This window comes from Drosophila kikkawai, chromosome 3L, assembly GCF_030179895.1.
Source record: "Drosophila kikkawai strain 14028-0561.14 chromosome 3L, DkikHiC1v2, whole genome shotgun sequence".
Classification (NCBI taxonomy): Eukaryota; Metazoa; Arthropoda; class Insecta; order Diptera; family Drosophilidae; genus Drosophila; species Drosophila kikkawai.
The window spans coordinates 15,062,528-15,085,957 of NC_091730.1; the positions used below are offsets into that span (position 1 = coordinate 15,062,528).

Below are 23,430 nucleotides of genomic sequence, written 5' to 3' on the forward strand. Positions count from 1 at the left end.
ATATTAAATATTAAGCATTTTGGGTTGGAATTCTCTAATTTTTCGAGCCTTAAACTAAATTTCAACTAGACAAATAAATAGATTTAAAAGCTAGATGGTAAAGCAATTTTAAAAAGTAATAAAATAAATATAGATTTAATATTATGCATAGTTTTCAGATAATTTTCATAACAAAATCAAATTTAATATTTTTCTCAACAAAAGTTCAAACTGAAATAATAAATTTGTCATAGAACAGAGAAAAATCATGCAAAGGAAAATAGCAAACAAAACAAAAGCGAAGAAAAGAAAAACTTTTAGCTCATGGGCTAAAATAGGTTTTGTTTTTGGGGGGTGGAAAAGATCAAAAATAATATGCCAACTAATTTCTGTGTTAATTAATGGCAAGAATGTCAAGCATCGGCAGAGCAGCAAATGGCGCGGGTTAATTGGTCGGAAAATCGAGTTTTTCTATTCTTTTCGTTTCGTTCAGGTGGGACAGGTGGTGTGCCCGCTCCCAAAACTCTTCAGGGAACAAGAATTCTACTTCAAAGAAATCCCTTGATCGTTTGTTTCGTTATATTCTCGTAGTATTTACTGCGTCGCCAGGACGCCGGCGGTTTCGGTTCGTTGGGGTTAGTGGAAGCTGGATTATTATGGCAGCTGCTGCTCACCTCCGGTGTATGGGCACCGGTGTATGGACACCTCCTCGGTGTCGTCTCCGTCGTGATTCCAGTGGCCAGGCTAAAGCCCTCCACCTCGCTGTCCGATTCAATAGCCTGGGGCAATGGGAGTGGCAGTAGCAAATGCTCCTGTTGGTGCTGCTGTTCCTCATCCGGTGTGGGCGTGACACTCTGACTGTGTAACTCGGCCACGCCCACCACACTATCCTGATCATGGTCATCGCTCTTCATTGTCTGCTGATGGGCGGAAAAGTAGCTCAGATCGGAGCTATCAAAGGACATGTTGACGGGCGAGGGTGGGAGCTCGGGTATTTCGAAAGTGCTCAGGGTGGAGTCATCCGCCTCGTCAAAGGAGTTCTTTGCCGATCCTATGTAGGAGCTAGTGCGTCCAGAGGCTGTTTGGAAGGAGGAGGAGTGCGAATTGGGCGTGAAATTGCCCTCGGAGGCGGTGGCAAAGGACTCGTCCTCGGTGGAACGGGATTGCCAATCCTGTAGATGGAAATAAGTATTTAATATTTAAATTTATTCATTTATTAACAATTAATTAACGCCTACCTCAATGCTGCCCAGTTTCTTGATGCCTCCACTGATCCCATTGCTGGCAGCTCCCTCCTGCTGCTGGACATCGCGTATGACTGCGTCCAGGGATTCGGCCACCTCGGCAATGGCTCCCAGCTTGTGAGAGATGGCGGCGCAGGCCAGTTCATTGCTTCCCGTGGGAACTACCTGTACGGTGGCTGGCAGGGAAGCCTCTACTGGAGTCTCGCTTCCAGCACTGCTGGTTCTTCCACTGTCATGTAGCAGGGGACTGGGACTGCAATCCAGAGGCAGTTCATCGGCCACGACACTGAAATCACCAGAGAGACGAGGATTATCGGGGGGTCCGGAGTCCAAGGAGGCAGTGCGCGAGTGCGAGGGCGTCTCATTGTCGGTGTAATCGCTGCAAGGATAGGTCTCACTATCGTTGCGTATGAGAGCCTTGATCTTGTCCAGACTTTGGAGCGGTTTCCCGTTTTGTACTGATCCCTTATAGGCCTCATCTTCCTCTTCGGGTTCGGTCTCTTCGAGAATTATATCCCTTTCAATGGAGGCCTTGGCTATTTTGGTTCTGACACTGGAAGTACTGGCAGTTTCATCATCATCGTCATCATCATAATCTTCGTGGTCTTCCTCCTCTTCACCTTGTGTGTCCTCGCTGCTCGTTTCCGGCAGCTTACTAGCCTGATTGATGGCCTCCAGAAGTCGGCTCAGATCGCTTGCCGAGTCACTGAGGATCTCATCGGGATTGTGGGCCAAATCCTCCTCTTCGCTGGCCAAGGGAGCAGCTGATGAGGCAATTTCAGTCAGAATATCACTCTCAGTTTCCGTTTCAGTTTCCGTTTCGCTTGGGAATTCCATTTGTGGAAGGTCTTCTTCCTTGGGCGGCTCATCAACCACAATGCTGGGTACTTCCAACCGGGGGGTCACCACTTCCTCCTGCTCCTCGGCGTCACCCTTTGATTTGGCAAACAAATTACGAAATCTGGCAAACATTTCGAACTTTTTTTTCTATTTCGTTGGCGCCTCTTTGGGAGGGACAATTAGTTTGACGTAAGACCCTCTAACACGCTTTTGGCTAGTGGCCAGTTGAAGGGAGATGGATGTGTGTCTCTCTCTCTATGATAATTGTGGGATTCAATTATTTCACTTCACCCAGGGATTAGCACTCTTTTGGCGAGAAGGAACAATCAGAGAATTTCATGAAGACACTTCTATATTTAACACTTTTTTTCTATCACAATTCTCCCCACTTTGGCCCACTTGTCGCTGGCCGTCTCTTCTCCAGGAGATCTTTTCGGGAAATCACTCTATATGTAGTAAACTATATATAAGTGTTCCATTAATTTGACAACCTGACAGTTGTTGTCTTTGCCAGAGAACCGAAAACCGAGACCCGAACGCCGAACCGCACTGGACCACGCACTGAAATAGACTGCTTGGATTTGGACGCCGACTCTTAAGCGGATCGTCTGCTATATGCTTCTATATAGTTCTTTTATTTTATTTCAATATTTTTTTTCTGGGTGGTGGAACGTTTTTTCCGAGTGCGTCGCTGCCGGCTGACATTTGTTTTATTATGTCAAAAAATTATTTTTGGTTGTCTTCTTTGCGGTTACTTGGGAAGTATTGTGCGGTTTGATGGGTTTTAAGATCTATATTTTATTGAGACATTTAGTATGTGTTGTACACATGTTTAGTACGTACTTAAAATCACTTGAAAATGTAGTCAAGTTTGCTTTTTATGCTTAAGAAGATTATATACAAATCATTTCTAGCTTGGCATTTATTTTTATAAAGGAAAATCCATTTAAATTCATTTTTAAAGCAAGCCACATATTGATTTTTTCAGTCTTATCAATCAACTCATATTTTATTAATTTCATCAGTCTTTCTTTATATATTTTATGGCTTTTTCAGGGTATCCGCAGTTTGCCTTGGGCCTGCACATGTTTTTAGTTCCCATTTATCATTTCTTTTAGTTTTATTTCTAGCAACTTGTTAGTTCGTTGCTCTTGGTTAATTTGCTGCCGCATCAACTCGTGGGATTTGAGTGAAAATCTTAGTTGATATGCACAACGTTTTCCTTGTTTTTCATGCGTTGAGCATAATGAATTAGCCGATAGACCAGGTTGAAGTCCAAGCACTCGCCACTGCAGGGGTATAATGCTATGGTCGGGATAATTGAAATGGACTTACCTCTTGCCAGTGAGTGCATCCAAGACGAAAGGCTCTTTGAGACGCTTTTTTAGCAGTCTGCCCAGCCTGACCATTCGGCCCACCTCCACGAGGAGCTGCTCCCTGGCCACCAGGTGACGCTGCAAACGGGGCGGCATCTCGCCGAGAGGCGATAGTTCCGATTCGGTTTCTCCTTCGGCGTCGCTACTAATGCCACTGCTACTCCGATTGTGCTGATGTCTTTGCTGCCGATGCAGTTGAGCGGCCAATTCCTGGGTGAGAAGTGGCCGGAGTTCCCTAAGCTGGCGATAATAGGCCTCCACGCTGCGATGAAAGACGGCTGAGACCCGCAGGCGGGTCATCTGTTCCTGGGCAATTGACTGGAGACTATGCCAAGTGTGCTGGAGTTGTTCACCAATGGATGTGTGATCGGAATGGGAGCGATCTAGCTTGCAGCAGAGTCGAAGGGTTTGGGAGGCCTCCAGCAGCTGACAGCCATAGTGGTAGATACTCTGAAAGGTTAAAAGCAATAGAATTTGCTTTAAAAGTTAATCCCCTTTGAAATTCTCAGTGTATTTTCCATAAAGACCTTGATTTTCTTACTGAAAATGGGAAAATCTGCATTTTTATCGGTCACTCTGCCGTTAGCCAAAAAACTGGCTCTCAAAAGGCTCTCTCTTCATCTCTCTTTTTTCGTTTTGCCAAAAAAATAAATAAAACTCACCCGTCCGGTTTCCTCGAACCCCTGCAGCTCGTCCTTCTGCAGCTGAATCTCATGGATGTTGCAGCCGACATGGGAGTGGCAACGCAGCAGCACTGCATACAGCTCTCGCAGCCAGTCGCGCGCCCGCCTTGCGTCCTCCTCGTAGGCATGGATGTGGGTCACCTGCTCCAAGGTGAGCCGCTGCAATGCCAACCGCTGCCCGCACAGCTGCCTCCTCCGGCGGCTGGCATCGATCTGCCGGCGCAGCTGGGCAATGTCCGGGCTGTAGTCCAGCTGGAGGTCACGGCCCAGCGCGTCTTTCACCGGCATCGCAAGCATGTCGCTTAGCTTTTCACCTTCGCGGACAAGTTCGCGTTCGACGTTGGCTGTGAACGGAGATGTTTTATGTTGGACTTGAGTGTATGATGCTGGGTTCGATGTTTATAGTTTTAGTGGGGAAAGATCTATCGAGGTTCGAGTTGGAACCGATCTCCTATTGGATTTACTATATCCATTCAAATTTGAAAGCGTGACTTTTATGTAACAGATTTATAATGAAGGCTGGTAAACTCTAGTTGCTGCTTTTGGTAGACCTATTGTTAAACCTATTGTCACATTTTTTGTTAATTATATGTTAATGGCAAGTTATCTTAATGCTCTGATTAACACTATGAAAACCCTTTTAGAAAATTGTTTTTATAAGCCAACAATGATTTAAAATTCTTAAAAAACTCACCCAACATTTGCTGATTCTTCTTGAGCTGCATCAGAAGCTGCTCTGCCTCAGGCCAATCCAACGATCGGCTGTCCACCTCCACCACATTGTTACCCGTGACTAAAAGCTGCTCGAATTGCTCTAATAGGCGTTGAAATCTCAAGGCTGTCATCAGAACATTACGCCTTCGCTCCAATCTCTTGGCAAAGGATCGACACACAAACTGCATAAAGTCCCGCTGCGAGAGTAGATCCTGGCAAGTGTCCTGATCTTTGGCTGAACCCTCTCGCTCCCCAGCGAATCGCTGAACTTTGTAGAGCAGCTCCGCATAGCAACCGTAGGTGTCGCGGCACTCTAGCTCCAGCTGATCGTGAGCAGAGCGTAAAGCCTCGCATCCTCGCACATCCTGGCCCACGCTTCGCTGGCGGCTCAACAGCTGCTCCGCCTGCTGCAGGATCCAGTTAGTGACAAAGGCCACGCCCTCCTCTAGGGTCGCCAGCTCGCGTGCCTCCCTTAGAGATCGAAGCAGCTCGAGCCAGGCAGTGCGTATGGCCGTCTGTTTTTTCTCGATCTCGTTCAGTCGTAGTTCAATGCGTGCCCGCTCACAGACGAGATCCGGCGGTAAAAGGGGTTTCTGCGGGTTGGTCGGGGAAGATGTAGAGGCGGTGCTGCTGGCCTGGAGCTGTGAGGGGGAGTCCATTGGAGAGACAGGTGCGACCGCTTGTGGCGGCGATGAATGCGTCTCGTAGACCTCGTTGAAACGGGCCAAGATCGCGTTACCTGCACAATGCGCCAGGCACCACGCACCACATGCAATAGAGTAAAAGGTGAAAAGAGGAAGAGAAAAGTGTACGGTGAGAAAAAATGGGAAACTTTTAGAATAAAATTTAATTTAGGAAAATATTTATATATCGTAAAGTCTGGAAAGTGGAGAATTACCCATTATTTTATGCTAAATCCAGGAAATCTAATCTAAAATCGCCTGAATAAATATTTATTGCACTTTGTTTAAGACTTTCTGAAGAAAATGTACTAGGAATTCCAAAGAGTGATCCTTCGGCTATATTTTTATAAGACACTTTAATTAAATAAATTATAATTCGAACATAAAAATCTGCTTTTTTAGAGGTTTATTGATTCCCAAAAGTCTCTATTTTAATTTAAAATATTTAAATATTATAACTCATTCATTTATAATTTCATTAAGCCATTTTTCTTGGTGTACCCTAGAGCTTTTACTGCGGGGGGATCTTTATATCTCCATCTATTGCCATTCACACAACCATAGAAAAGTGAAACCACATTCCCGGCCTTAGGCTTTAAATCTGAATCTGCGTCTGGCTCTGTTTCTTGTGGCATGTGCCACCATTTCGTTGCGCATCAACGATTTTTGTGGCTTTAAGTGAAAGGTCACGTTTGTCGTTTTTTCTGTTGCCAAACCCACGCACTCGAAAGAGAATTCGACTGAATTTGAAGTGTGAACACAGATTTGAGCATGGTTTGTACAGAAAAGAAAGATGATCTTAACCGCAAATGATTCTCAAAAACAAAATAAATACAAAAAATAATGAAATTTAATGAAGCCACAAAAGTAATTCAACAGAATGACTCTCTCAAGTTCTTAAAAAACGGGTTTTGATTGTATTTTTAATTACAGCTTAATTATTTTAAATATTTTGTAATGAAAACTGGTTTTATTTTATAATTAGAATATATAAGAGTTAAGTAAACCACTTCTTTTATTAATTTATTGATTAGAATTATAGTTTTTATATAAGAAACCCATAATCAATCAAGCTTATACATTTTCCAAAGCCTTTCTTAACTCTTTATTATTCCTAGAACAATGCCTTTTTGGGCTTTTTAATTTGCCTGATCAATAACTTATTGTCACATTTTTCCTATACAGTCTCTCAGAGACCTTCTATAGGCCTCAAAGCTCTCCCCATAGGCCATGTTCAATGCTGTTTCAGTGCCGTTAAAATCAACCCACAATAAAAACGAGCGAAAAAAACGAGTTTGCCAAACGTGGCTCATTTCTAATTGAACAAAACACACAAAATTCAATGATTTACTTGTCACCTGTGTGTCTCTCTGTCCCACTACATAGTCCCCTCTCTGTCTGTTTGTCTCGTCAACTCGTTTCGAGGGCATTAACAAATTATGTTAATTGCTTGGACGCAAAAAACAAAAGAAACAAACACAAAAAACGACTCGAAAAACAAAAGACTCGAGCCACAAACTCCACGCGACTCACCCATGTCAATGGCGGATTCTATGTCGTTTTGGACGCGAGCATGCAGCTGGGCGCATTTCTTCAGCTCCACATCCGCTTCCGTAGGCCGCAAAGACTTGTGCTGCCTGAGCAGAGCCAGCAGTTTCTCCATGGCGGCCAGTGTCCGTACATGCGCCTTGGTGAACTCATCAATGGACTGTGAAAATTATGCATACACCTTGAGAGTCTACGAAACTGGGGCACGTTTTCTGCTTACCTTGCGCTGTTGCAGCCACAGATCGTAGTTGAACTGCAAGGTGCCGCCCAGTTCCTCGGGCAGGTTCTGCGGCTCTATGAACTTGGCCAGCCGCGCTTTTGAAAGCACCAAGGGCTGGGAGAGATAAATAATAAATTTTGAGATATTTATTGGTACTTTATAGTTTGTCAATTAGATTTGAATCTATTTACCTCTCCCTTAATCTGCGACTTGGCGCACGGCTCTACATGCTTCTCCCAGAATCCCTCCGCCCTGACTAGATACAGATCCACTTTAATATCGCCCCCAAAGAGAGCGTAGATCTGGCGCACCTGCTGCCTCGAGATCCGCGAGCTACTCTCCTGGGCATTGACCACCACACTCACTCCATTCTGCAAGACCGAAGCGCTGAAAGAGATTAATACAAAGATGGATAATCCGATATAGAGAGAGAGAGGGAAAAGCGATTTAAATGCTTCATTAGCTTGCCAGGTTAGATTTGGCTTTAATTAACCACTCTTTTCGGGGGGAACTCTGGTGACCCATTGCCAGTTGATTGATCACAATCAATATATCCATAATTCATGTGGCCTTTTCTTTACTTCTTCTCTCTATTTGTCTGCCCGATGGCTACCTCGTTAAATTAAACAATTTGCTTGTTGCCAATAAAGAAACGAAACCAAAAATGGTTAAAATAACAAAAGACGGCCTGGGCGTAGCTGTAAAGCCCATAGGCTCAGATGTTTCAACTTTTAAGTAGGATGGTTGAGTGGTGTATAATTTTCATAAATTAATTTTTAAGTGTTTTTAATAGGAAACATTTATGGCTGTTACTAGAAACTCACTTATTTAACATTTTAATATCATCTCATCTTACAAAAATCCTCATATTTCCCATTTCGTTTCAGATTTCTGTTAAAGGGGTAAGTGTGTCAATGTTTTCTTTTTATATTACTAAGTTTTCCAAGTTTGGTTTCTCTTGAAAATTAGCTAGACTTTTATTTTATTTATTAAAATATATTTTGAGTATCTTTAAAATCATTACTTCTTTATTATCAGCCATTCTCCGGCATTCATTTGCTTTTAAACATTTTTAAAAACCATTTACTTTTGCCTGAGAACCCTGACACTTTGCATATAAATAACCAGATATTGTGAGGCCTATAACCCCCTTTCGAGACCCGTTTTTCAGACCTCGCCCATAGCGAGAGACCCATGTCTAATGAAAAGTAATGCTCTAAGAGACTACAGAAAAAATAAGCCTCTATCATCATCTGCGGGTTATTTGCATATTTCGGCCATATGCTAATTAGTCGGCGGCATTTCCACTGCCGGTTCCAAGCCACCTTTACTATAATCCCCGATTCTCACCTGAGCGAACGCTTTAGATAGTCCAGAGTCACCTGCAGATAGCGTCGATTCCACAACTGCAGATCGTGAAACGCGTTGACAACGAAAATGATTCGCTTCTGACGATCGAATCCACCGGATAAATAGGCACTCCGCGTCTGCAGAGCGTTCAGCACGTCCTCCTCCATTCTCGTTGGGGGATTTCTATGAGCGGTGGGATCGCGATGATATGCGGCTTCTTTAAATGCTAATTGAAGCTTTTGTCGCCGTACATTTTTCTGCTGAGACACGGGGCAAAATAAAATGCTGGTTAGGATTTTCCTTGGCTTTTGTTTTGTTTTTTGTTTTGTTTGCTGGTGGAAATGCTTGAAAATTAATACAAGTCACAGTTATGCGAGTGGTTTTTTTGTTGTGCCGCTGCTGCTGCTGCTGCGGCTGCTGCTGTTTTTCTTGCTGCACAATGCTGCACATTTCCAAATGCCGCCAGACTTTGTTGGGGAACACGTTTGACAAGTTGCAGCCTGAAACTTCAGTTTTGCCTTTACTTTACTCGGGTACACATTCCAAAAACTATAAATTTTAATGTTTCTTAATGTATTTAACTCAATTTTAAGATGCCTTTGATTTTATATATTTTTTAAAGTCATCTAGACCTCATCAAAGAATTAAATTTCTGCTAAATGGTTTATTCATTAAGCATTTTTATATTTAAAAATATATATTCTTTAAAAAATAATCATTTTAATGCTTAATTTCTTAGGAAAAATCTTAAAATCATACCCAAAACTCTTGAACTAATTGTATTTATAAATATTCTCATTTATATTAATTTCTCTCTGTGTACAACCAGTCTCTCCACATGATTTTCACTATTTTCATGTTAGTTTAAGAGTTTTTTTGTTGGTTGTTTTTCCTTTTTTTTCTCTCATTTGTTTGCTCTCTACCTCCGTGGGGGTAATGGAAAAATTCCATTTTCGCGCATGAGTATTTTGACATAAATTGAAGTTTTAACTCTTTTCAGTAATTCGAACTTCATTTGTCGGCTGATAAGGGAAGCGGCAAACGCTTACTTTGTATTGTGCCATATAGTGCCATAGAAGCGGAAAAGCGGAAAGAGCAGGGGATGGGAGGGGAATGGGGAGGCCTCAGGTAATTCTTTCACTTGTATGTGCCACAAGAAGTACGTGCAAAAAATCCTGTTTGCGCTTGGCAGTCAGTCTATCTTACAGTTATGCGTAAGTGGTCGATGCCTCTTGCCAGCCTCTCACTCTTGCTCATTCGATTGCTCTGACTTGCTCCGCTTTTTTTCTATACTCTTTCTAAAGAGGGTATTTTGTTTATTTAACTAAGCTTAGCTAAGGGGAGGTTGCAGTCAAAATTTGAAGACAAAAGACTCTAAAATGACAACTAGCTGTAGTAATATAAGATGACTATATTTATATTTTCATTTCAAATTATATTCGGGTACACAATCCAACTTTTATATATAACTTTTATAATATTTCTCTATTTTATGTTAAAATTTTACTATATTTTTTAAGATATATTCTGAAGAATAATTAAAGTTATTTCAGTGCTATTAATACTTTTCACTTCAAAAATTGAAAAATATATTTTTTAGTTATACGTAATTATTCAAATAACTTTTTGTCGCATATCTAAGGAGTTCGTTATATTTTCCACCTCACAAAAAATGATATAGTATCATATCACATATTACACATTAACCACAACTAGTTTAAATCCATCGTTCAGACTGTAACATATCTAATTGTTATAAGAAATATTTTATGATATTATATAATATTTATTTTTTTGCTATACCTTATTTATACCTTTTTCAAAATTTAAGAGACACCCGATAAGAGTATTCAACTGCCGCAAGCCCCGCCCAAAATCCGTTTCCCGTTTTTTATGTTCTAGGCAAAGCAATTTGCACTACTTGGCTTGACTTTGCAACCTGTTCCTTTGGCAGAGCTCTCTTGGTACAGGAGGAGAAAGAGGCTGAGGCTGAGGCTGTAATAATTGTCATAGCTGCGGATGCCTAGCGGTTTTGCCCCCTCAACATGGCCATATATTTAAGCGAATATTTTCCCTCCCTCCACCTGCGCATTGAATTTCAATTAAATGGCAGACGCGACAACCTTGCCGGTGCTGCTGCTGCTGCTGCTGCTCCAGCAACTTTATGCTGGCAAGGAGCGCGCTGGCATATTTCTGGTTTCAAATGTCAGGTCTGGAAATTACTTGCAAATATGGACAGAGTTATGTCTACGTCTTCATATCCAACTGAGAGCTCAATGCTGAAAATCACGAGCTGTGGTAAAAAGGGTAGCTAAGAGCCCCGCGGCGGCGTTCGGTCGTAATGCCTCGAATCTCTGAAATCGGGCACACCTTTCGGCCTAAAAAAAAAAAAATGCTACCAAAAATAGACAATAACAAATAACAACAACAACAAGAACCGTTCGAGTTGCTGTTTTGTTTTCTTTCAATTTCAGTTAAACTTTCTTGAGAACTTTTTTTCGGTTTACTTTTTCCTCGACGCGTCTCGCAACCCGAAAGCCTGACTTGACTTGACGGCGGGACGACGGCTTTTATTTTGTTTTATGATATGGCGATAAGATCTATGCGAACGACGGGGCTGTTAAATTAATTGAAAAGTTCAGCGGCAACAACAAAAGTCATTAGCATTTCTCCACAAAATTTGTTTTAACAGCTGACAAATGTTTTCAGCTTTTTTCCAAATGAGTTTTTCAGCATGTTTTTTTGAGTTTCAGTTCATTTTGCGTGTTATTTTTCGTTTGTTATGTTGGGTAATTTGACTTGACTTGATATGCGGGAAGGTCTTTATCGATTTGGGGTCTTACTTCTGTGGGATTTCAAAATCTTGAAATATTTTATCGCGCCTTAGACACCATAGGTTTCTTCATTCAACCGCCCGGTTAGAATTCTCGCGATCAACTGATATTTCTTACCATAAGTTTTTAGAGTTCAGTCTGATCGTAGATCGTAGCCAACCTGGTTTCAAGTTGGAGTTGCCGTTCGATGTCTCTGTTGCTGTTGCTCCAAGTTGCAGTTGATCGCGTGTCAGCTGTTTTTTTGGATGCACTTCCATCGATCGGGAATTGTAGTGTATTTGGTTTTTTTTGTTGTTTTTCCTGCATCCAGCCGCCTTGCCCCTTTTTTTGTGGGGCAATTGAAACCGGTCGGGGATTTCTTTTCCACGCAAGTGCGCAAAATTAAAACAAAACATGCGTTTTGTCTGCCGATGATGGAGAGAGATATTGGAGATTCTGTGGGAGCTCTCTGGTAGTCTCTTTCCGCATTATTTTCCTTGTCTTGGGCTGGGGATTTTATGGGTATGATGAACTTGGAAAGAAAGAAAGTTTTCTTGGAAGTGTGGGAATTTATTTAAATGAAAATGTTCAGGGTGGTAAATTTAATGAAGAGTGTGAGACTGCATAACATTTATTTTATTATATTTAATTTATACAACCTGTAGGAATAATAGGAACAACTTTAGTTCAGTTTTATGTTTTAATAACTTCTTTAAGAAATCTTTTGAATAAAATAATAATAAAACATAAGCTATAGAAACTAGCTTTAATGGTTTAGATACACGTTTTCTTAGTTTGGTTCCCTTTAAAAAATTTTTTCTTAGATTTTTTAATGTTTTCCAGGGTGTTACTTCTTCGATTTATCTATATCATCATCATTCCTTTTTTTTTTTTTATTTGTTTGTTGTTTTATTCATGTATTGGTTGACGTGGGAACTTTTAATTGTGTGTGCAGAGGGGATTTCGAACAATACCAGGAATTGCTGTCTGCTTTCTGCCGTTCCCTGTCCTCGAAAGAAAAGTACTTGGAAATGCAAAAGGATATTTAGTATGCTCCTCTGACAGCGCAAATATCAAAGATTTATATTTGTGCGGAGTGAATGTTTCCAGTAGCAGTCCAGAAACGTTTCAGGCTTCACTTGTTTATGAAATGGGGGACAAAAAACAAATATTTCTAAACGCCCCCCCTTAAAAAAAAAAATGGTCCAAGGCCCAATGAGTGGGTTGTGCTGCTCCTGCGACCCTTATAAACATGTCAATCACAAGTAAATTGTTGCAGATTTAATGGTCGCCCAAGGAATGTGGGTCGGGCAATAGGAATCCCAGCCAGGACAGCAGCTCTCGGACCCACTGAAATGCAAACGGCAATTCAGTGCTGTGTCAGCAGGGGCTTAGGGAAGTTTTAAAGGGGGTACAGTGAGTATTCGACATGGGGAACTTGGTAATTGGTAAAAAAATTGAATAAATATAAAATATTAAGAAAATCTAAGGAAACAATCTGTTTAAGGGGGTCTTCTCATTGGGCAACTTTTTTTTTTCGATTTTTTTATAGCTTGGAATGGTGTGTATATGTCCCCAAAAGGATTTTTAGAAATTCGAAATACTTTAGAAGATACAGCCTTTTTTGTGAAGCAAGTTCTTCGCAAAATGAGCTTTTTTCAAACTTCAAACGCGTTTATCTCGAAACCACGTTTTTCGAACTGGCGGCCATGATATCTCCAGTTCAACTGAACCGATTTTCATGAAACAAAGTGGAGTCGACGCAGAATTGTCACCATTCTCGGGTGACGGAACAGATTTTTTAAAAAATTGTTTTTTCTATTTTTTTTTACACTAAACTACAAAAAAAAAAGCCCGAAATCGAAATTTTTTTTGAATGGCCGCCATTTTGTTTAAAAAAATTTTTTTTTAAATCTGTTCCGTCACCCGAAAATGACATCAATTCTGATTATAACCCCGTTTTTATTTTTCATTTCGGACGCTCTGGAGACCCTGAATCGTGGCCGCCAGGACGACACCTTTTTTTTCGACCACCAAGTTTGAAGTCTCATTACTCTTTGAACAACCCTCGTATCGAGGCAAGAACAACTTTTTTAGTTACTTTGAACATTTTTGAATTCAATAAATAAAAAAGTTTTCAATTATTCTTTGCGTTTTCAAATAAGAATTTTTTTTAAAATGGGTCCAAAAAACGGCTTTTGAATGAGAAGACCCCCTTAATGATTTTAAAGCCCATAGGCTTGACACGGAACTCAGAAGATTTCTCTGCTCGGCAAAGCACAATTCCATCATGACAATATATTGCCTCTTCACCTCTGTTTTAGTCTTATCAAATTTTATAAAATTTTCAATTTACGTAGCTTTACTGTGCTGGAGATACCGACAAGCGTCCGTCATAGATTTCGCTTTCCATTTCACTGCTTACCATGAATTTATAGGCAATCTTTGGAGGCCTAGGCGTTGGCAATGGTTTTGTTTAATGAAACTTAAAATGCGTGCCAGTCCGCTCGAGCACGTATCCCGAAGGCGGGAGTTGGAGGAGCAGACTTTGGCAGGCTGAAGGACTCGTGAGCTGCACTCAGTTGCAATGGCTGACCGCAAAATGGCGGCGAAAGCACTTCCGCTTGGTGAAAAAAACACAAAAAAGTCATGGAACAGAGCATCATCGTACGTGAAATGTTGCCAGTGCTTCAGCTTGTTTTTCCCCTCCTCTTTTTTTTTTGTAAATATTACTGCGAGAAGGCAGACCCTCGGACAGCTTTAACAGCTATTAGAAAATTGCGAAAATTGCGCACACGTTTTCGCTGAGAGAGAGAAAAGCGAACGTTGCATGCGGCTGGGCAATCGAGTGCAGTTTGTGGCCTCCTCAGATTTATAGCAGTCAAGAGAGAGAGGGAGAGTAACCGGAGAACTGCCAGAGACTGCTCGCATTTTAAACAGTTTTTCGTTAAGTTTGGTTTATTAAGCCCCTTCGCCACGGCCGATGCATAATTCATTCGGTTTAAGGGTTTTCCAGCGATTCATTTCAATCATGGCCAGGAGGGAACCACACTATGCTAGGTCGTGTGGCTCGTTTTAAATCATTAAATGCGGTAGTTTTTGGCCATTTTATGGCCAAACCTAAAGGTGTGGCATCAGGTGATGTTTATTGGACGGATGCAGGCTCCACAATGGCTTTAATGTCTTTTTTTGGTTGCACAAAATTTATGGTCTTCACCTTGAATAGTTTTCTCATTTGCGAGGAAAATTTAGGGCTAGAGCAAGTTATTGAATTTGAAAGTAGTCTTAAAAAATAACTGAAAGATAAATTTGAGATATAAAGTACATTTATCTTGATATATTTTCATTAAATATACTTACTTTTCAAAGAAGCAACATTTTAAATTAATTTTAAAGTGTAAGCCTGAAGTTTTCATTATACCCGAGAGACCATATATTTTCAAATAACCTCTTGAAGTCTTGTAAATAAATTTAAAAAGTTTTTCCAATTAACCGAAAGTTGATTTAAGCTTATCCCAAGATGCTCCTTGAATTTCACATGAATCCCCTATTCCGCGGAAGCGTTCATCTAGTAAAATAATGGCCTTCATTCGCTTTCATTAAGTGCCTCAGCAAGGAAAGGTTGCCCCGAAAAATTCATCAACTTTCCTCGCTATTAGAGGACCCCGGCCTGATGTGTTCCACGAACGCTGTGCCCCGCTTAACCTCTTTAAGAAGCCTTGCTGCTTAACCCAATATCGCACCAAAGAAATTGTTGCTGAAATCGGAGGCAGCGCAATCCGTTCAAGTTTCAGCCATTCAAAAGGGGGAATTTAAGTGGCGGGGGATCGCCACCCAAAAACCACTTTAATTTGCAAATCTAGGCATATGCCGCAGAGAGAGTCAAGGCAAGGCTTTATGGTTTCACCTTCACAAAAAAAAAAAAAATAAATGGAAGGAAACTCTGCGGGTTCTCTGATTACAGTAGAAATATGCCACGTGTATATAGCCTACATATATGTGTGGGTCGTCCACCATCTCTCTAAAAATCAATAGTGACGGAGAGCGGAGCGATTTTCTTGTATTTTCTGAGCTTTTTCACTCGAACGTTAATTGATTGAATTAGCCAGCCGAGCGCAACCGAGTGAGGAGACAAAAGGAAACTCCTCCATAAATATTAATATGGCCAATCAAAATGTATGACAAGGAAATTATGCGAGGCACAGAACACACAAATGTTTAAAATTCAACAATGTCCTGGGACTGGAACTGCTGCTGCTCGGCAACAACAAACAACAACGTCAACAAAATGCTTAAATTAATAAATACCATTTCCCATTGCCACACCCAATTCTTGGGTACTTTCTTCCCCTCTTCACTTTCCTACAAGAAAACCTTAACGCTTTTCACTGGTAACTAGGCGTCGGCCTACAAGTAGGCAACGAAATTTTCAACGCCTGCTGGAAAATTAATTTTCAATGAAGCCATCAAGAGCGGTGAAAACTTTCTGACAATTGGTTTTCGGATTTAATTTGCATTTATTTTTGGTTAGCTGATTACTCTTCATAACTCATAACACACCTCCTGTCACTATTCTTGAGAAACTTGAGCTCAGTTTTCAAGGACATTTCCAATTGGCTTTCAATGCTGCTTAACTTTTTTCGCTCTGTCGGATCGAAATCTATTGCCTCCTCTGTATCGCTAATTGTTCTAATGCGCTCAAGTAGTAAGCAGCTTAAAATTGTTCAAATTGCAAGTGAACGAACGTAGAACATCAGGGGGGATCAGGAAATTCTCACACAGATGGAGGAGGAGTAAGAGAATATTCCGCAGGATACACATATCCAGGCGAGAGACTGCCTGCTGAGGCATTAACATCACCAAGGCACTGGTTCGTAATTACACATCAGATGCAGTAATTACGAGAATTAAGGAGGCGGCGCTCAATAAACACTAATCGCATCAGACGGGATTGTGGAAAATAGTGCAGATGTAGGGGGAAAAATGTATGCTATGTAATTAAAAAATATTTTAAATTAAGGAATTCTAAAAGAATATTTAAATTTAAATTTATTATAATAACAAAAACATAAGATAATAACAATTGGTTTTTTTTTCAAACATCAGTTCAAAGTTTGCTGGAAAGGCTTCTATTTCTTGCCAAATATCTCTCCTGCTCCTTAGAGCTCAGTTCCAAGTCCTTACCCCTCAAGGACCATGAAGTAAGAACCGGTGGTCGATGATGCTGTATAAAGGGCACTATATACCGGGCACATTCCTCGGCTGCATGAAGATGAACATGATGAGTGCCACCCGCCACCTCGTAGAACTCAAAGTGGGGATTATTGTGGGCCAGAATAGACATTGGCTCCTCACACTCTACTCCCAAATACGGCGACATCGATCCCTTGATGATCAGGTACGGTTTTCTTCCTATACGTCCTGCCAGTTCAGCGGCTAGGCCACGTTCTGTATGAATGCTGTGATAGAACTTTATCCGTCCGTCTCGGGAAAAGAAGAATCGGTCCGGATAGAGCTCTGACTTGGTAACCTGGCGATAAAGCAAATGCTTGGCCAACTCAGGGGTCACAGAGTTATTGCTTCCTTTTGCTAGGGCTTTGCACAGCTGCGGGAGTGTGTAGGAGGGTGGCTCGTGAAGATTACCGTCCTCCCGTCGATCTTCCTCCACCAGATGCTTTTCCATATCCTGGGCCGCCTTTTTAATGCTTAGCTCGCAATCCCGAAGCGGAGTGGTCAGCAGAATATCCAGAGAGATAACCATGTCCACCGTATGTGGAGCCAGACCTGCGTAAAAGAAGCTAATGATGCCGCCCAGGGAATGACCCAGCAGGGAGACCTTCTTCCAGCCATACTCGTGCATAACCCGTGGAATGATGTAGACAAACTCGTAGATGCTGTAATGCATCCCTGGTGGGAGATGAGAGGACCTTCCATGACCCGGAAGATCGATGCAAAGCACGCCTATATAATCTGGGAGAAGGGGAATCAGTCGATCGAAGGTTCCTAAGTTATCTAACCAGCCATGAATTGCTAGGATGGGTCTCTCCCTTCGATTGCCATACCAGCGACCGGAGATGTGACCCCAAGGAGCGGGGATCCTCACCTCCACGCACTGCAAATGAAATATGAAAAGTAAGGCTTGGAAGCTTAAATTATATAATTATAACACATTATTATATATTATATTATTAATTAATATATAATAATCACAATTGTATTAGGATTATTTGAAATTTATTTAATATATTTAGAATGAACCCTTTCGTATTTGAGTTTACTTGTTATCGACAAAAATAAACTCGATTAATAAAGTTAAAAATGTGCTTATCAACTTTTGTAGATACATTTGTACTATTTCAAGACAAATGCACATTTACCAAAGCTTTTACTAAGACGTTTTCTTTTGTATTTTCCAGAGAGCAAAAACTAGTATCTCTACTGATCTGATCTCTTTAGTTTATTCTGTATACTCACATCGCTCAATGACAACATTCCCATCGCAACAAACAGCGCACTGAACTTTGCCCTTCGCTAGTTTATAGGCTTGAATTAGTAATTATTTTGCGACCTTCTATTATCTTGCCAATATATTGCCAAACAAAAAAAAAAAAAAACCGATCCCACGTTGATAAAAAAATTGGGAATTTAGAACATTCCCTTTGCCTGCTGTGCAGCGACTAATTCCTGTTTTTCGCTTTCTCAATAATCTCTGGTTTGCTTGTTTTATAAAGAGAGATGATAACAAAACTAAAAGCTTAAGAGAATCGTAAATAAAACTTAAGAACAAGTAGCCAGAAATAAGAGAAACATTGTAAAGAGATACCATATAATATTTAGTTTCTCTTAAAACGTGAATCTAAGGAAGAGTACTTCAAGTGGGAATATGTAGTACCTTTTTCTGTTTGAATCATTAATGCAAGAAAATGTATAAATATTCTATGTTATTTTTAAAGGTCTTCTCGTATCTTCCTAACAAAACTTTGAGGGTTTTTTCATTCTCTCAATTTTTGAATATTTATTATTCATACAATTCATTTGTTGACTATTTATAATTCATAAAATTAATTGTTTTAATTGTTTGTTTTTCCCAATGTAAGCATCTTTACAGCTTACTGCGATTATTCCTGCTCCTCTCTAAATATTTCTCCTGTTCCCGGCGTCTCTCTGTTAGGCTTAGTTTCGCTTCTTTTCCAGCCAAAGACCAAGATGTAAGGATAGGGGGCCGGTGATGTCGAATAAAGGGCACTATGAACCGAGCACACTCCTCGGCTGCATGAAGATGAACATGGTGGGTGCCTTCCACCTCGTAGAACTCATAGTGCGGATTGTTGTGACTCAGGATGGACATGGTCCCCTTGCATTGGTCTAGCGGCAAGTGAATTGACTTGGAACCCTTTATGATCAAGTATGGCTTTCTCTGAATACGCCGCGCCATTTCTTCAGCTAATCCCAGTTCTATGTGAGGTACATTGTAAAACTTGACTCGTCCATCCCTGGAGAAGAAGAATCTATCCGGATAGAGTTGCGACTTGGTGACCTGGCGGTAAAGCAGGTGTTTGGCCAGCTCGGGGGTCACCGAGTCGGAGCTTCCTTTGGCCAAGAGCTTACACAGCTGGGCGTAGGAATAGGAAGGTGGCTCGTGCAGATTTACCTTCTCCTGCCGATCCTCTTCGATCAAGTGCCTCTCCATTTTCTGAGCTCTATGCTCCAACTGATTTGAGCGTGGTGAAGATGTGGGCAGCAATTTGTCCAACGAAATGACCATATCCACTGTATGAGGAGCCAGGGAAGTGTAAATGAAACACATCATGGCACCCAGCGAGTGTCCCATCAGGGATACCTTCCGCCAGCCGTACTCCTTCATGACTCGGGGAATGATAAAAACGTAGTCGAAGGCATTGTAGCACATTCCCGGTTGTATGTGCGAGGACCTTCCATGTCCTGGCAGATCGATGCACAGCACGCCTAAATAATCAGGGAGCAAGGGAATCAGTCGATCGAAGGTTCCCAGGTTATCTAACCAGCCATGAATGGCTAGAATAGGTCGTTCTGTTCGATTACCGTACCAGCGACCGGAGATGTGACCCCAAGGTGCCGGGATTTTTACATCCTGAAACTAAAGAAATACATTTATATATATGAAATGGGTAAATAGTATAGTTTTAAATGTTTATTCATTTTATTACACCAGTAACTAATGAGGAAAAGGTAAGAATTTGTCTGATATGCAAATTATGTTTGCACAAAACTTCCATAACTTGCTCTCTTTACTCCGAATTTACTGTACATTATCAGTTATTTTCCACTATTATTATTCCACTTGCGATTGAAAGAATATACACACACGTGAAAATACCGGCTGGTGTTATCTTTTTCTAATTCTCTCCTCACATTTCTGCTTACTCACATCGTTTAATGACAAAGTTCCCATCCCGACGGCCTTCTGAACTTTGCTCGTCGGCAACTTTTAGACTCGATCCAATAATTGTGGTACCACCGTCCAGTATTATCTTCAAGATTGTACGTTTTAGCACTTTTTAAGTATCACTTCTTACGCCCGCAACAGCTGTTCTTTGACTGAACTGATTATACAAATTTGTTTACCTTTTATGTCAGCCCAAAAAGAGAGAGTTTTTGTGGAAAGAGCGTTGAGATGGAAGGAATAGATAAGAGAACTTTTAGAACTTATGTGAAATACACTAAAAAACATATTGTATTAACTTGAAGGGTTATAAATTATTTATAAAATTTGTATTTATTTACAATTTGTATTTCTAAATATTTATAACATTATACGAGTTTAGTTTTTGGTAAAAACAAAAAATTGTTATATCGGAGTGATCAAGTGTTTGCTTATGTTCACTTAATTGATATTTTTAAATACTTTTCACACTTGAATCATTTATCAATGATGAATAAAAATCCTTTAACAATTGTTCTAAATCACTTGAACTTTGTACTTTTGGTATTTCACAATTTGCTGCGCTTTTTCTTGCCCCAACTAAAGAGCCGCCTTTGTTGACTTTTGTATTCCTTGGCGGCAAGTTGATCTTCCTTTCCAGTAAGTCCCCAGGAAGTGAGGGCTGGAGGTCGATGATGCTGGATGAAAGGCACTATATACCGGGCGCACTCCTCGGCTGCATGAAGATGCAAATGATGGGTGCCGCCTTCCACCTCGTGGAGCTCGAAATGCGGATTGTCCTTGGCCATAATACAGATTGCCTCGTTACTCCTGAGCGTCAAAAATGGTGACCGTGAACCCTTGATAATGAGAAAGGGTTTTTTTTTCAGTTGCCTCGCCATCTCCCTTCCTAGACCTTGATCAATGTCCATGTAGTGATAGTTTTTCACGCGAGCGTCCCTGGAAAAGTAGAATCTCTCAGGATACTGTTTCGACTTGGTCAGCTGGCGGTGGAGCAAGTGCTTGGCCAGCTCAGGGAACACAGAGTTATAGCTTCCCTTGGCCAGGACTTTTTCCAGCTCCGCGGTGGTGTATGAAGGCGGTTCACTATAATTTCCCTCCTTCTGACGTTCGACTTCCACCAGCTGCTTCTCAATACTCAGTGCCATGTATTCGATATTATTCCTCAAAGGCAGCAAAATATCCAGGGAAATTATCATGTCCACGGTATGAGGGGCAAGGGATGCATAGAGGAAGCATAGAAAGCCACCCAAGGAGTGACCGATCAGGGAGACCTTCGTCCATCCGTACTCTTTCATCACAGTTGGAACGGCCCAACGGCCCGAGATGTGACCCCAGGGTACAGGAATCTTGACTTGCTCAAACTAAAAATGTTGGAAAATGACAGAGGGTTTAGTTCTTAGTTCTTATCTCATAAATATTATTAATTGTTGTTCAAAGGTTATGCATGACAAGGCTAATCTTTTTTGGGGCGATTTTTGGCACACTTACATCGCTCAGTGATAAAGTTCCCATTCCTTCTAGATTGTGACAGATATTTACTTATTTTGGGAACAACAAATTCCAGTCTCCAGGAACTTTAGTGGGTTCCTTCCTTCTCAAGAGTTATTCTTTCACTAATTCATGCTCTTGGCTTTCTTTGCTTTATTGATAAATGCAAACATAAGGAGATCTGAAGAGATCAACCAAAGAGAGTCCCGCTCTCTTAATTAAAAAGCTTTCAACGATAACAAACAAATATGAGAGCGAGATAATATAGAAGCCACATGTGTTATTCAGTTTTTATAATTGTTTTGAGTACTCCTTGGACTTGATCTTTATTTCTAAGCCTTCGATGTTCTTAGTAGTATTTAAATTACAAAGTTTTTTATTTATTTTCACATAAAACTCAAATTAATAACTAAATACATTGATTTCACTTCCATTCAGCGCAGGCAGCTAACAACAACTAAACAAAATATTAATGAAGCTTTTGAGGGCAACAAGTTTTTGGCTCTCTCGGGGCGAATGGCTTTATTAGTTTTGTTATTTTTTTTTTAAATATTATTTTAGCTCTCTTAACGATGCTTACTCTTTCACAACTTGCTACCTTTTTCTTGATAAGATTGATTTTTCTGAGGACGATGGCGCTGGATGAAGGGAACGATGTACCGGGCACACTCCTCCGCAGACTGCAAGTGTAGGTGATGAGTGCCGCCCTCCACTTGGTAAAACTCAAAGTGAGGGTTGCCCTTGGCCAGAATGGAAAAAATCTCGTCACAGCGAGGTTGCAAGTGCAGCGATAGAGATCCCTTTAGAACGAGATAGGGCTTATTTCCAATACGCCTCGCCATCTCGCCGCCAAGTCCCGTATCGATGTCCCAATAATTAAAATACTTGACCCTTCCATCCCGAGAGTAATAGAATTTATTCTGATCGGGATGGTTATGTGCCTTCTTTACCTGACGGTGGAGCAGATGGTGGGCCAAATCTTCAGTTACAGCGTCCAAGCTTGCTTCGGCAACATTTTTACTCATCTGGGCGAGAGTGTAGCTTGGCGGTTTCCTATCTTTCTCCGCCACTTTCCTACGGTCGTCCTCAACCAGTAGCCTCTCCTGATAGTTACTAAACATTTCAATTGCCAAACCATTCTCCACTCTCATGGGCAGCAGAATGTCCAGGGAAATCACCATGTCCACTGTGTCAGGGGCCATTGCCGTGTAGGCGAAGCTCATAATGCCACCCAGAGAGTGACCCATCAAGGACACCTTGTTCCAGCCGAAATGCTTAACCACGGTGGGAATGATGTAAACCAAGTCATAGACGCCATAGTTGATTCCTGGCGGCAAGTGCGAGGAGCGTCCGTGTCCTGGAAGATCGATGCATAGCATTCCTATATAATCTGGGAGCAGGGGAATCAAGCGATCGAAAGTTCCCAGGTTGTCCAGCCAGCCGTGGATCGCCAGGATAGGACGAACCTCTTGGTTACCATACCATCGACCCGAAATGAAACCCCAAGGCACGGGAATCTCCACTTCACGGAACTTTAAGGGAGGTTATTATATTTTTAATTACTGCCTTAATAGGTTATACGTTTTTTGGCTTACTTACATCTTCAATTAAAATTCGTTTCATTGTTAATAAAATAAGTTATTGTTTCTCAACTGGATTAATTTTGGCAAAAAGCATGCAGTGAGCATACACCTTTCAGATTAAAGAACAATGTTCCGACTGATTTGGAGTAATGATTTTTTAATAGCTTGAAAAGATAAGCAATAGAAAGCTTTTTTAACAGTCTCATTTGAGCTTTTTGTTAAATTTAGAGTATATTAATAAAAGCCAGCCGAAGAGAGCATAGTAACCAAAAGCAAAATTAAAGGTTTATAAGTTTTTATTATTAAAAAAATCGTTGGGGCTTGTCTGGCTAAGATAAAGAAAATTTTTTATTTTTTGCTCATTTTTTTGTTTTTATTTCATGGAACTATACTCTTGGAAATATCTTCTAAAACAATCTAAATTCCTTTTGTGATATGGAATGATCACTTTGTCAAGATGCTGGATTTCATATCTCTTCACTGG

The 23,430-nt window shown here is 41.0% G+C and overlaps 5 protein-coding genes across 6 annotated transcripts; all 5 read right to left on the reverse strand.

Moving 5' to 3' along the window:
* Positions 1 to 339: 339 nt before the first annotated feature.
* On the reverse strand, positions 340 to 11,568 carry LOC121502287 (SEC14 domain and spectrin repeat-containing protein 1-B). Of its 2 annotated transcripts, none has more exons than XM_041775526.2 (10): positions 11,481 to 11,568; positions 8,638 to 8,897; positions 7,479 to 7,674; positions 7,288 to 7,401; positions 7,053 to 7,227; positions 4,817 to 5,575; positions 4,102 to 4,466; positions 3,399 to 3,889; positions 1,218 to 1,509; positions 340 to 1,151 (listed from the first exon to the last, which is right to left on the reverse strand). In XM_041775526.2, exons 2-10 carry the CDS (start codon positions 8,802 to 8,804, stop codon positions 528 to 530), a joined length of 3,183 nt encoding a protein of 1,060 aa, XP_041631460.1. In that variant the 5' UTR covers positions 8,805 to 8,897; positions 11,481 to 11,568; the 3' UTR covers positions 340 to 527. The 2 variants fall into 2 exon arrangements, with proteins under 2 accessions (XP_041631460.1, XP_070142217.1); XM_070286116.1 differs by having other exon boundaries at positions 8,638 to 8,894; positions 11,481 to 11,567.
* Positions 11,569 to 16,465: 4,897 nt separating this feature from the next.
* LOC108075043 (probable serine hydrolase) lies at positions 16,466 to 18,113 on the reverse strand. Its single transcript, XM_017167311.3, has 2 exons — positions 17,925 to 18,113; positions 16,466 to 17,562 (listed from the first exon to the last, which is right to left on the reverse strand). The coding sequence occupies exons 1-2, from the start codon at positions 17,946 to 17,948 to the stop codon at positions 16,558 to 16,560; spliced, it is 1,029 nt and encodes a 342-aa protein (XP_017022800.1). The 5' UTR covers positions 17,949 to 18,113; the 3' UTR covers positions 16,466 to 16,557.
* Positions 18,114 to 18,349: 236 nt separating this feature from the next.
* LOC108075042 (probable serine hydrolase) lies at positions 18,350 to 20,036 on the reverse strand. The gene is made up of 2 exons (XM_017167309.3): positions 19,858 to 20,036; positions 18,350 to 19,566 (listed from the first exon to the last, which is right to left on the reverse strand). Exons 1-2 carry the CDS (start codon positions 19,879 to 19,881, stop codon positions 18,553 to 18,555), a joined length of 1,038 nt encoding a protein of 345 aa, XP_017022798.1. The 5' UTR covers positions 19,882 to 20,036; the 3' UTR covers positions 18,350 to 18,552.
* A 150-nt stretch (positions 20,037 to 20,186) lies between these two features.
* Positions 20,187 to 21,805, reverse strand: LOC108075045 (probable serine hydrolase). Its single transcript, XM_017167313.3, has 2 exons — positions 21,364 to 21,805; positions 20,187 to 21,236 (listed from the first exon to the last, which is right to left on the reverse strand). The coding sequence occupies exons 1-2, from the start codon at positions 21,385 to 21,387 to the stop codon at positions 20,421 to 20,423; spliced, it is 840 nt and encodes a 279-aa protein (XP_017022802.1). The 5' UTR covers positions 21,388 to 21,805; the 3' UTR covers positions 20,187 to 20,420.
* A 137-nt stretch (positions 21,806 to 21,942) lies between these two features.
* On the reverse strand, positions 21,943 to 23,069 carry LOC108075044 (probable serine hydrolase). Its single transcript, XM_017167312.2, has 2 exons — positions 22,963 to 23,069; positions 21,943 to 22,895 (listed from the first exon to the last, which is right to left on the reverse strand). The coding sequence occupies exons 1-2, from the start codon at positions 22,984 to 22,986 to the stop codon at positions 21,948 to 21,950; spliced, it is 972 nt and encodes a 323-aa protein (XP_017022801.1). The 5' UTR covers positions 22,987 to 23,069; the 3' UTR covers positions 21,943 to 21,947.
* Positions 23,070 to 23,430: the final 361 nt, after the last annotated feature.

What these genes read in the sequence shown, in the direction of transcription:
- LOC121502287 (XM_041775526.2), bottom strand. Translation starts at nt 8,804, where the DNA reads ATGGAGGAGGACGTGCTGAACGCTCTGCAGACGCGGAGTGCCTATTTA. An exon ending in TATCTAAAGCGTTCGCTCAG is followed by an intron (nt 7,675 to 8,637) that starts GTGAGAATCGGG and finishes AATCTCTTTCAG; the next exon opens with CGCTTCGGTCTTGCAGAATG. An exon ending in TGTGGCTGCAACAGCGCAAG is followed by an intron (nt 7,228 to 7,287) that starts GTAAGCAGAAAA and finishes TAATTTTCACAG; the next exon opens with TCCATTGATGAGTTCACCAA.
- LOC108075045 (XM_017167313.3), bottom strand. Translation starts at nt 21,387, where the DNA reads ATGGGAACTTTATCACTGAGCGAT. An exon ending in GAACTTTATCACTGAGCGAT is followed by an intron (nt 21,237 to 21,363) that starts GTAAGTGTGCCA and finishes CAACATTTTTAG; the next exon opens with TTTGAGCAAGTCAAGATTCC.
- LOC108075043 (XM_017167311.3), bottom strand. Translation starts at nt 17,948, where the DNA reads ATGGGAATGTTGTCATTGAGCGAT. An exon ending in GAATGTTGTCATTGAGCGAT is followed by an intron (nt 17,563 to 17,924) that starts GTGAGTATACAG and finishes TTTCATTTGCAG; the next exon opens with TGCGTGGAGGTGAGGATCCC.
- LOC108075044 (XM_017167312.2), bottom strand. Translation starts at nt 22,986, where the DNA reads ATGAAACGAATTTTAATTGAAGAT. An exon ending in AACGAATTTTAATTGAAGAT is followed by an intron (nt 22,896 to 22,962) that starts GTAAGTAAGCCA and finishes CCTCCCTTAAAG; the next exon opens with TTCCGTGAAGTGGAGATTCC.
- LOC108075042 (XM_017167309.3), bottom strand. Translation starts at nt 19,881, where the DNA reads ATGGGAACTTTGTCATTAAACGAT. An exon ending in GAACTTTGTCATTAAACGAT is followed by an intron (nt 19,567 to 19,857) that starts GTGAGTAAGCAG and finishes GTATTTCTTTAG; the next exon opens with TTTCAGGATGTAAAAATCCC.